We start from the raw sequence: 11,537 nt of genomic DNA, 5'->3' as shown, positions 1-11,537 counted from the left end.
ATAGGGGCTATATATAATTATGGACTGATATGGACCAATTTTTGAATGGTTCTTAGAGACTATATACTAATACCATGTACCAAATTTCAGCCGGATCGGATGAAATATGCTTCTTTTTGAGGCTCCGGAGTTCAAATCTGGGGATCGGTTTATATGGGGGCTATATATATTTATGGACCGATGTGGACCAATTTTTGCATGGTTGTTAGAGACCATATACTAACACCATGTACCAAATTTCAGCCTGATCGGATGAAATTTGCTTCTTTTAGAGCAATCGCAAGCCAAATTTGGGGGTCCGTTTATATGGGGGCTATACGTAAAAGTGGACCGATATGGACCAATTTTTGCATGGTTGTTAGAGACCATATATCAACACCATGTACCAAATTTCAGCCGGATCGGATGAAATTTGCTTCTCTTTGAGCCATCGCAAGCCAAATTTGGGGGTCCGTTTATTTGGTGGCTATACGTAAAAGTGGACCGATATGGACCAATTCTTGCGTGGTTGTTAGAGACCATATACTAACACCATGTACCAAATTTCAGCCGGATCGGATGAAATTTGCTTCTCTTTGAGCCATCGCAAGCCAAATTTGGGGGTCCGTTTATATGGGGGCTATACGTAAAAAGGGACCGATATGGACCAATTTGTGCATGGTTGTTAGAGACCATATATCAACACCATGTACCAAATTTCAGCCGGATCGGATGAAATTCGCTTCTCTTGGAGCAATCGCAAGCCAAATTTGGGGGTCCGTTTATATGGCGGCTATACGTACAAGTGGACCGATATGGCCCATTTGCAATACCATCCGACCTACATCAATAACAACTACTTTTGCCAAGTTTCAAGTCGATAGCTTGTGTCGTTCGGAAGTTAGCGTGATTTCAACAGACGGACGGACGGACATGTTCAGATCGACTCAGAATTTCACCACGGCCCAGAATATATATACTTTATGGGGTCTTAGAGCAATATTTCGATGTGTTACAAACGGAATGACAAAGTTAATATACCCCCATCCTATGGTGGAGGGTATAAAAACAAGTGAAAATGTTTTACGATTGCAATTTACCAATCGAAAAAATTGTCGATCCAAAAAACTCGATATCGACTCCCGTGATCCGAAAAATTTAGATTTCGATCAAAAGTTAGCCCCCTGGATGCAAAAACTAAGGCAAATTTTCCTTAAAGTAAAGAAACACATTTTTGATTTAAAGAAATCGCCCGTAGATTAACTGAAATATTGAATCTTTTGATTTGAGATAAAAACGCTTCAAATATAAGCTAAGATTTATTTTAAGGATTTTGCATGTCTGGTTTAATTTTTTTTTTTTGGAATTAATTTTCCCTTCCTAGAGGGTAGCCACTACACTTAACCAAACCCCTCTAGGAGGGGAAAATTTCATCGGATCCACTTGAAATTCGTTACGTGATGTTAGAATATATTTTTTAACAACCTTATTTTGAGGATTTAGCATCTTTGGTTTAAAGTTCTTTTGGAATTAAGAAAATATTTTTTAATTCGAAGTATCCGTCACAAATTGGATTTTTAGACTGACTTTTGTTTGTACGTGAATAGCTTTATTACTATACCGGAAAAATAGAATGAAAATTCGATAAATGAGATCTGTATCCTAATTTTAATTATATAGATCCTAGATTTAAAGCCAGATAGGTCGCAAAACTAATTCTTTAGGTTAAAGAACCCACATCTTTGGCTCGAAATCAATAGCAAAATCCTTAAAGGAAGGTCAAAATCTTTGGATCCAAGTAAACGTTTTTTTTTTTGGGTGTAGATTAAAAATGTAAGACTTCACTTGTTTTCTGTTATTGTTTTTAAACAGGTGATGTCAGTGTTGTACATTTTTGGACATGTCCTGGATAAACGAGTTCTCTGATTTGTTTTAGCCCGTCAAGGCTTGGGTATCCAGTACTAGGTGTACTGGGTATCCAGTACACAATTAGGACTTTTTTGAGAATTTTGTAGGCTAGGAATATACAAAAACTATTTTTGGTACTTGAAAATAACATTTTAGAGTTTACAAAAATGTACAAATAACAGCAAATACCGACTGCTATTTTTATCAGACTTTTTTCTATGAGTGTACTTCCTCCAATCCACTAAAAAAATATGCAGCCTATGAATAGTAATAATTTTTTTTATTTGATGTAAACATAAACGTACATACAAGTATCTCTTTTTTCCATAATTCAAATAATTTCATCACACCCTATTAAATAAAATATATAAAATAAAAATTTAAAAAAAAAATACAAAAATAAAATATTAAAATTTAACCAAAACACAACGAAATAGTTTCATTTCATGAAATTTAATTTAAAATATTTTTCTATGATAAAATATTTCCGTTTTTTTGTTGTTTTTTTTTCATTTATAATAAAATAATAATAATGATAACGATTAGAGAAAATATACAATTCACAATAATTGTAAGAAATTCAAATGTGTAGTAAAAAATATATGATCAATAAAAAAATATGTCAGTTAACTTTATTCTCATACTTATACAACTAGATGCTCAAAAGGAAGACTATGTATGGTTGCGTATATATATGTGTGTGTTTTTTGGGTATATATACGTAATAAGACTTTTTTGGGGTGGCAGGGCGGTAGGGCAAGGATATAAAGGATGAATGGAATTGCTTAGGATAACAATAGGATAGGGCAGAATAGGAATAATAATAATTATAATAGATAGATAGAATAAAACCTAATTACCAAACTAAACTAAAACATTATTTAACAAAATTTCAACAGTTAAAAAAATAAAACAACTTACGATAAAAGACTACATCAATAAAAAAATAAACCTTCAAATGATCCAAATGTCTTACAAACTAATACATACATATTTATATATGTATTTATGTGTGTGTGTGTGTTTTTTTTATTATAAAAGAGTACCCTTCCATCAAGGAAGATCTTTAGATAAAGGCACTTAATAACCTGTTTCGGGTTCCTGTTTTAAGGTCATACGATATGCCTCGCTTACATCATGCATGGCATTTAGAATATAACTGGAAGAGCTTGTTGTGGTGATGGTAGGTGTAGGATTGCTGGGCATGGCGCTTAAAGCTTCAGAGGAACGTATTTTCAATGGTGCTCTCCGTAGTAATTCCTCTGGGGTACCCTCACTGCGATTGTATTCATTAAGTGTCATATCTGCAGGATTTCGACCCTGTGTGGGATTATTGCTGGCATTGTTGATATTGCTCGACGTTGATGTCGTTGACTCGGATCTTTGGTAGGGATGATTACGATGCAGTGGGGGCGAGTGGGTCATGGGTCCTGGTCCCATGCTATGATTATGTGGATTATGGGGTGAATTTGGTGGCTGGTTCTGCATATTGGACTGTTGTTGCAAATGACTATGGAGTGTTGAAACAACATTCGTTCTAATGTGACCATACGAGTCCAGATATATATTACTCGAGTTCCTTGAAGCATCAGCTTCATTATTACGCTCATTGTCATTTAGCAATGGGGAACTATTATCCCTTCGCATTTGTGGCCCCGTTGCCGAAGAGACTTGTGGTGATCTGGCTATCAATGTAGCTCCTAAATTGAAATGATGGCCATTCACTCCATTATTGTCCATCATTAATTGAGCTTCGAGTGTATTTTCCATACATGTGGATATGGCATCATTTAAATGATCGCTACTGGAAGGTGATGACAGTACATCGAGGGAAGAAGTGACCTGACTAACATCCAGACCATGTGTGGGACTATAATTGTTAAGGTTGGGTGGTGTCAATGGTGTGTTATTGTCGGCAAGTTCTCCTGCAAGAGATATGCAAAGAAATAAGTGGCATTAAATAAAGCCTTCGAGTTCTATTTAGTCTAGAAGAAATAATAAATATTAATAAAATAAATTTATTAATAAATTGTTTAAAATTTCCTATCGTTTAAGCCCAAAAAGCCTATGGCAGAAAATTGTGGCCAAGAAACTTCAAGTCCGATCATGAATATCTGAAACTAAAATGATAAAATAATGGTGGATCGAGTAGGTGTATAGGCCTTTGATTACAGAGAGAAGGACACACATGAACAAAACTCCTATAAACGGGAAATGGTAACGATTGACCTTGGCGTTCCTGGGAGTGCGATGTCTATCCACAAGATAGTGATTTGAAATTCCCACGGGCCCAGAGCCTTGGCGGTGTTATAACATCTGTAATTCGGTGTAAATTGGCTCTTCTAATTAGCTCGGTATCAATGGTTAGGTTAGGTTAGGTGGCAGCCCGATGTATCAGGCTCGCTTAGTCTATTCAGTCCATTGTGATACCACAGTGGTGAACTTCTCTCTTATCACTGAGTGCTGACCGATTCCATGTTAAGCTGAATGATAAGGAACCTCCTTTTTAAAGCCGAGTCCGAATGTCGTTCCACTTAGAGAAGCTTTGAAATACTCAGAAAATGTGGTAAGAGTTTTTAATGTACTGAGAGTACTATTTTGCTCTATTCTTTGGTACTTCAGCCAGGGTCCTGATCAAGGAACTCTGCGACAAGGATGGGATATGCCCAGATTTAGTTGGTGGTGAGAAGGGTAGAGAAAAGGTGACGAGTGTAATGCCGTCCAAGCAAGAAGAGCAGCGTATCAAAATTTTGCTCGCGCATCGCGAAAATCCGAGCTACTCGCACGCAAAGCTGGCAAAATCGCTAAAAGTAGCCAAATCAACCATTACAAATGTAATTAAAGTGTTTGGGGAACGTTTGTCGACAGCCAAGAAGTCTGGATCAGGGGGAAATCGAAAACCGGAAGCCGCTGAGACGACAAAGAGAGTTGCCGGTAGTTTCAAGCGAAACCCTAACCTCTCTCTCCGAGATGCCGCAAATAAGCTGGGTGTATCGTCTACAACCGTGCATCGAGCCAAAAAACGAGCCGGACTATCGACTTACAAGAAGGTAGTGACTACAAATCGCGATGATAAACAAAATACGACGGCCAAAGCGCGATCCCGGAGACTGTACACGACGATGCTGACGAAGATTGACTGCGTGGTAATGGACGACGAAACCTAAGTCAAAGCCGACTACAAGCAGCTTCCGGGACAGGAGTTTTATACGGCAAAAGGAAGGGGAAAGGTACCAGATATTTTCAAGCACATAAAACTGTCAAAGTTCGCAAAGAAATATCTGGTTTGGCAAGCCATCTCTACCTGTGGCTTGAAAAGCAGCATTTTCATAGCTTCCGGGACTGTCAACAAGAAATTTACGTGAAAGAGTGTTTGAATAAACGTCTGCTGCCTTTCCTGAAGAAACACGGTTGTTCCGTACTGTTTTGGCCGGATTTGGCATCTTGCCATTACGGTAAAAAGGCCATGGCGTAGTACGCCGCCAACAACGTGCAGGTGGTTCCCAAGGACAAGAACCCTCCCAACACGCCAGAGCTCCGACCAATTGAGAAATACTGGGCTATTGTCAAGCGGAACCTAAAGAAGACCAAAAAAACTGCTAAGGACGAGCAGCAGTTCAAGGCAAACTGTCTTTCTGCGGCGAAGAAGGTGGACAAGGTGGCTGTACAAAATCTGATGGCAGGTGTCAAGCGTGAGGCCCGGCAATTCGGATTTGGAAAAGCGAAAGCCTAACTGAATATTTTTCCTGAATTTTATACTAATTGAACTTGAAAAAGAAATTTAATTTGATTTTTTAAATAAACGATTTCACCGATTTACACGCGTTTTCCCTTGACCAAATTTTGACCGTATCACCCTTTAGGTAGGAATTGAGGAGGTTGCACTTGCTTGATCTTAGTTGGTCTAAGTGGGAGATCTCTCTATTCCGGTGATATGGGCGGTGGTCGAGCTCCAAAAACAGGATTAAACTTGTAGCTTCACACCGTTTCAGCTACAGCATCCTCATGAATCCTATTCAGACCTGTCTGATATGCTGCCTAATCTAGAGGCTACCTTTTGCAATGCTGGATCTCATGCTGTAGAATGTGAAGATCAACCTTTACATTCTTGGGTGGTGGTTGCCTTTGCACAAGATGGTGATTTGGATAGCAACCCAAGAGATACTGCTTTGATAACATGTAATTGTGTCGACACCCTGGGATGATATTGGCCTCCGCACAAAGGTGATCCAGGGGTATACTGTGGAGACATCTTCTGGAAGTTCTAAGGACAGCGTTTTGACAGGTCTGTATGTTATTCCACTGCGTGCCGCTCGCTGGAGGAGTCCCCACAGGCGCTGTATAGTTTGCCACAGACCGGCCAATTGCCTTATATGTAGTCAACAAGGTTTCTTTGTTTGCACCCCAAATGCTGCCGGTAAGCGATTTGAGGATCTGGTTTCTACCACGGTGCGGTAGAAACCAGAATTATTTCGCCATCGACTCTGACATTCAACTACCTGCGTACTTCCGCTGTCCATGTAGTGATTGGTGTGGCTAAGGGTTTGGTGGCAGATATCCTCATGTTCCTAGCAGTGAAATAACTGGTAAGATCAGCGAGGTGGACGTTTAATCGATCGCATATGTCATCAACAATGGGCCATCATCCGGATGGCGCATTGTATAATCGTCCGCCTATGATACAATCTCGACGCCGTCCGAAGGGGGTGAAATAGAGGACAAGTAGAGATTAAACAGTGCCGGAGATATCACCCTACTTTAGGGAACTCCCTGTTTCACTCTACGAGGTCTCGAGTTCTTGTGCCTAAATTCCACATACGACTGGCACCCGCACCGAATATGTAGAACCCAACGTTTGGTTCCTGCCGGTAGGGACGTATTCTCGATGTCCTCGAATAGTATCGCATGGTTGACCGTATCGAATGCGCCACGAGGTCCGTCCTGTGACACGGCTTGGGCTGATTGAGTCCCATATTGATGTGTGCTGAAATAGCATGCGTGTGGCTCTCCTTTTCGCTCTATCACTCTCGGGATGCCGGACAAACTGTCGGTTGAAAAATCTGACACATCTCTTCGGATCCATCACCGTCACGTCGCCAAAGGTGACTGCGATCTCATCATCCCCTGTGGTGGGGTTCGAGAGGGCTCTCACTGTTGACCACAATTTCCCAGTTCCTGTACCTAAGTTACATTGCTTCAGGTGCTCTAACCTAGTGTTCCGCTTGTGCTCGTCGATTATCTTACTAATCTCTAGATTCAGTTCCCTGATTCTAGGATCAGCAGTTGGTACTCACTTGGGCTGGGAAGTTGGTCCTCACTTGGGCAATTCGACCAGCGGGTTGAAACGACCGGCTGCTGCGTTGACGATGTCCCGGAACACCCTCTGGGCAACATGAACATGTGAGGGGGACGGGAGCTCACTGAAGCGGCGATCTGTGTATTCTCGCAAGGCATCCCAGTTGGCTTTCTTTTGATTGATAAACGTCCGGCGTTCATAGGTTATGAAATCGAAGGGTCGGTTAACGGTGAGAATTATGGGTAGGTGGTCTGAACCCAATGAAATAACAGGTTGCCAGGAAACGTCATTTATCAGACCAGGCGATGCTAAGGATAAATCTGGCGAATTGCAGCAATCGCCCATAATTCTCGTTACCAGGAGAGAATGCCAAAGTTCGTGGTGGGCATTAAAGTCTTCTAGAACCAATCGGTTATGCTCGCACAACAGCCACTCAATGTTTGGGCTATAACCTGGAGCACAGCTACCAACCGGCGGTATATACACATTGTATAGCTCTATCTCGGCAGTCCCAGACTTGACTGCTACCCCCATACATTCCATGTACGGGTCACTAGTGTCTGGCACATGGATAGGTGCATGAAACGGTGTAATACGAAAGCCAGGCCACCATTTCCACTTCTTGTGCGATCCTTTCGTAGCACATTGTATCCATCACAATGTCGTAGGCTGCATGTTGAATTCAGCTTAGTTTCTTGGATCGCCGCGACCCTTATCCTTTTCCGTCTACGATTTCACTAATCTTACCTCGGAGCCCGTTGCAATGAAATTGCAAGAACGATTCACTGCCCGGAACTGGAACAAAAATATTGGGCGTAAGATGCTGCGGCGGAGAATATTGTTGTACGGGAGATGTTGGGGAGAATATTGTTGTACGGGAGATGTCACATAGTCTAACGACCCACTGCTGCTGTCATCCTGCCACGTAGTCAGTAGTGATGTTAGGCCGGAGAAGTTCCGGAAGTACACCAACTCCAAGCACCGGTAACACCTCACCGAACGGTGGTGGATCAGGTTTCGGCAGACTGAACAGTACCATGGTCCGGAGTTTTCCTCTATCCCGGACGAAACAACACATACACTGATGTGGCAGCCGCTGACCAATGGGTGGGATCCATCGGGTCAATCCGGAACAAAGATCCCGCCACCGTGGAAGATCCCTTTGTCATTAAGCTTAACATAGAATCGAACAGCACTCAGTGGTAAGAGAGAAGTTAACCACTTTGGTATCATAATGGACTGAGTGAGCCTGAAATATCGGGTAACCACTATACCTAACCGTCTCTGGGCGTCCCACTATAACATAGAATATAGCACCGCAAACCAAAAAAGGATAATTAGAATTCTACCACCAGAAAATTAAATACTCATAAGTGGATACCTCCTAAATATGGAAAAAATGTTGGGGACCATGAGTACCCATTTCTTTCTCTGGTTTCTCTGTATATAGCTCTCCAGGGTATGACACAAGCGAGATCGGTCTACAGTGCACCGAGCGGTTTAATATGGAAGCAAGGATATCGTCACCACTCCTAATGTGACCCTTACACAAGACCGACTTAATTTGTTTCATTTCCCATTTATTTCCTATCACGGGACTTTTTAGTTTAGAATTCCTAACAACTGTCTAATATTTTTATTTTATATCTTACCTCCCAATAACATTTCCTGTAACAGAGAGTCAATGTGGGCGACACCAAAAATTTTGGCAAATTGAATTTGTTCAATCATTTGCCAGGTAATGGATTGTAAAACTGGAAGTATGAGTAAAATTTCACCAAAACGTCCGCGTGATTCATACTGGCGATCGGAGACATAATCCTCCAGATTATTAAGGATTTGATGGCGTAAGGCTTTAATGCGTTGGGGTTCATTTAAACCACGGGCATCTGAAAAAAAAACAACAAAAGATTATAATCATCTATATTACACAAAAACAAAATTAAGAAAACATTGGAAATATATTTGAATTCAAGTCTTCGAATTCAAATATTTGTATTCAAGTCTTCGAATTCAAATATTTGAATTCAAGTCTCTGACTTCAAATATTTTTCAATTGTTTTTTTTTTGCGCTTCACTTACTGGGATCAAAAAATACCAAGGCCTTGATACAGGCCAATTCTGTGTCATCTATATTAACGTCTTTTAATGCCATCACCAGCTCATCTATAATGCGAGCACCAATGCGTGATATATCCAAATTGGGTGAAACACGGGTATCTAGAGGGAGAAACATCAAGAAATGATTATTGGTGTGAGAATCATCAGACCCATAAGCTCCACTTACCAGGACAATGTTTGGTAATCACACAATTATTACTCAATAGTAAAACGTCTTTTAAATGCATAGATCTTCGTGATAGACCCAATAGTAAATGTTCCCCGGCATGGGCTCGCAATAAGGCCACTTGATCATCCAATTGCAGTTCATTGAAGGCCGGTATATGCTTCGCCCATTCGACTAGTGTCAATAGTTGCTGTTTCATTGACTCACACACATCATTGATGCTGGCAAATTGTTTGGTGGAGAGATCTTCATTTGCATTTGTTTCCATGGCAGCACCAGCCTTAGATTGTCTACTCTCTAGTTCTGCCTTAACCAAGGAGATCACTGATAGACCATTACCGGGATCAGGATCATCATTGGATGTGCGGCGACAGCTAATGCGATCACGTTCATTTTGTACGGCCTCCTTTTTCATGCCGGCCTTAAAACATTTCCGTAGGCGACAGTAGCGGCATTGATTTCGTTTATCCTTATCCACCACACAGTTGCGGGAAAATCTAGTATGCCGGAGTAAAAGATAAATAATCATCGAAATAATCTCTGTGGGATTTCTCACTCACCTGCAGGTATATTGATGATTTTTCCGTACACTCCTTCTAAAGAATCCCTTACAGCCATCACAACTGGAGGCTCCATAATGTTTACCTGTGGCCCTATCTCCACATATTGCACATACTGTGGATGTCTGTGAATTAAGATTGCTGTTGTTGTTGTTGTTGCCCGTTGCAAATGAGGTGCTATTGTTATTGCTACTCGTACTTGCCGGTGAATTGGCATTACTGTGATTGCTATTGCTATTGTGACCCAATGTGCCTATAGGACTCAATTCCTGACTTACGGGACTATGGGCCGTAGTGTTTCCCACCGATATGGCTTCCGAATGCAGCATATGATTCTCAGGATCTGTAAATGCACAATAAACCATCATGACAATATGAGTAACGATGAAAACATATTCGTTTTTCAAAATTTAAATGCTTTTAACTAAGTCTAGAACCGGTTCAGGCGGTTATTATGGTTAACTACAATGATAAGTAGTTAATGACCGGCCAAGCATGTAATGATCGCGTAGAGATTTTTTTTTTCGTTTTCATTTTCGTCTAAAATACCACCGACCGAAGAATAAGTTCGGCGGCGCAAAACAATTAAGTAACTAATGTTGGTTGTTGTTGCTGTGGCGTTTTGTTGTTTTTTGTTTGCATTTAATTGCTTTAATTAATAACAATTAATAAACTGCAACATTTTTTTTCTCAAATAGATGGAGAGAGATAGAGAGAGAGACCCTGTATTGAAGATTGAGAATTTGTGGTCCATATTTCTTGATATTGCATTGCAATATTGCACGGTGGTATATATCAATGATCATTGGTGTTGCTAGTACTACACTAAGGGAAAATTTACAAAAGCTATGCAGCATTACACAGGAAAATTTATGGTTTTGTTAGGTTAGGTGGCAGTCCGATGTATCAGGCTCACTTAAACTATTTAGTCCATTGTGATACCACATTGGTGAATTTCTCTCTTATCAGTGAGTTCTGCCCTATTCCATGTTAAGCTCAATGACCAGGGGCCTCCTTTTTACAGCCGAGTCCGAACGGCGTTCCATCTTGCAGTGAAACCACTTAGAGAAGCTTTGAAGCTTAGAAATGTCACCAGCATTACTCAGGTGGGATAATCCACCGCTGAAAAACTTTTGGTGTTCGGTCGAAGCAGGAATCGAACCAACGACCTTGTGTATGAAAGGCGGGCATGCTAACCATTGCACCACGGTGGAAAATTGATAATCAGCTGTTTGCGACTTTATGACTACAAGTAACCAATTGTCACTCTCTACGTTACTTGGTACCGGTTCCTGTACCAGTTACACTTTTTATAAAATTCCGCCAATGCAAATAAAGAACTATTTTTGATGATTTAAAAATTAGCAGTTATTTGCATGAAACAAACCACAATTTTGGTTGGTATTGAATGTGGAGCAGAGTTGCAATTGTGCCACTTTAGTGAAAATGTTGCCACTTTTTTAGGCCTAGACAGGAATCGAACCCACGACCTTGTGTATGCAAGGCG

The 11,537-nt window shown here is 40.8% G+C and overlaps 1 protein-coding gene across 4 annotated transcripts in view; it reads right to left on the bottom strand.

Moving 5' to 3' along the window:
- Positions 1-2,148: 2,148 nt before the first annotated feature.
- The window catches only part of Hnf4 (Hepatocyte nuclear factor 4), a 120,838-nt gene continuing 111,449 nt past the window's right edge, over positions 2,149-11,537 (bottom strand). For all 4 annotated transcript variants that reach the window (XM_075293252.1, XM_075293253.1, XM_075293251.1 and 1 more), the window contains 5 exons: positions 10,031-10,373; positions 9,471-9,967; positions 9,266-9,403; positions 8,836-9,072; positions 2,149-3,812 (listed from right to left, as the gene is read on the bottom strand). In XM_075293252.1, the coding sequence (XP_075149367.1) occupies positions 2,968-3,812; positions 8,836-9,072; positions 9,266-9,403; positions 9,471-9,967; positions 10,031-10,373 (2,060 nt within the window). In that variant the 3' untranslated portion in view covers positions 2,149-2,967. The remainder of the gene's footprint in view (positions 3,813-8,835; positions 9,073-9,265; positions 9,404-9,470; positions 9,968-10,030; positions 10,374-11,537) is intronic.

This window comes from Haematobia irritans, chromosome 2 (genome assembly GCF_050003625.1).
Source record: "Haematobia irritans isolate KBUSLIRL chromosome 2, ASM5000362v1, whole genome shotgun sequence".
Taxonomy (NCBI): Eukaryota; Metazoa; Arthropoda; class Insecta; order Diptera; family Muscidae; genus Haematobia; species Haematobia irritans.
This window is presented reverse-complemented; position numbering and strand designations above follow the sequence as displayed.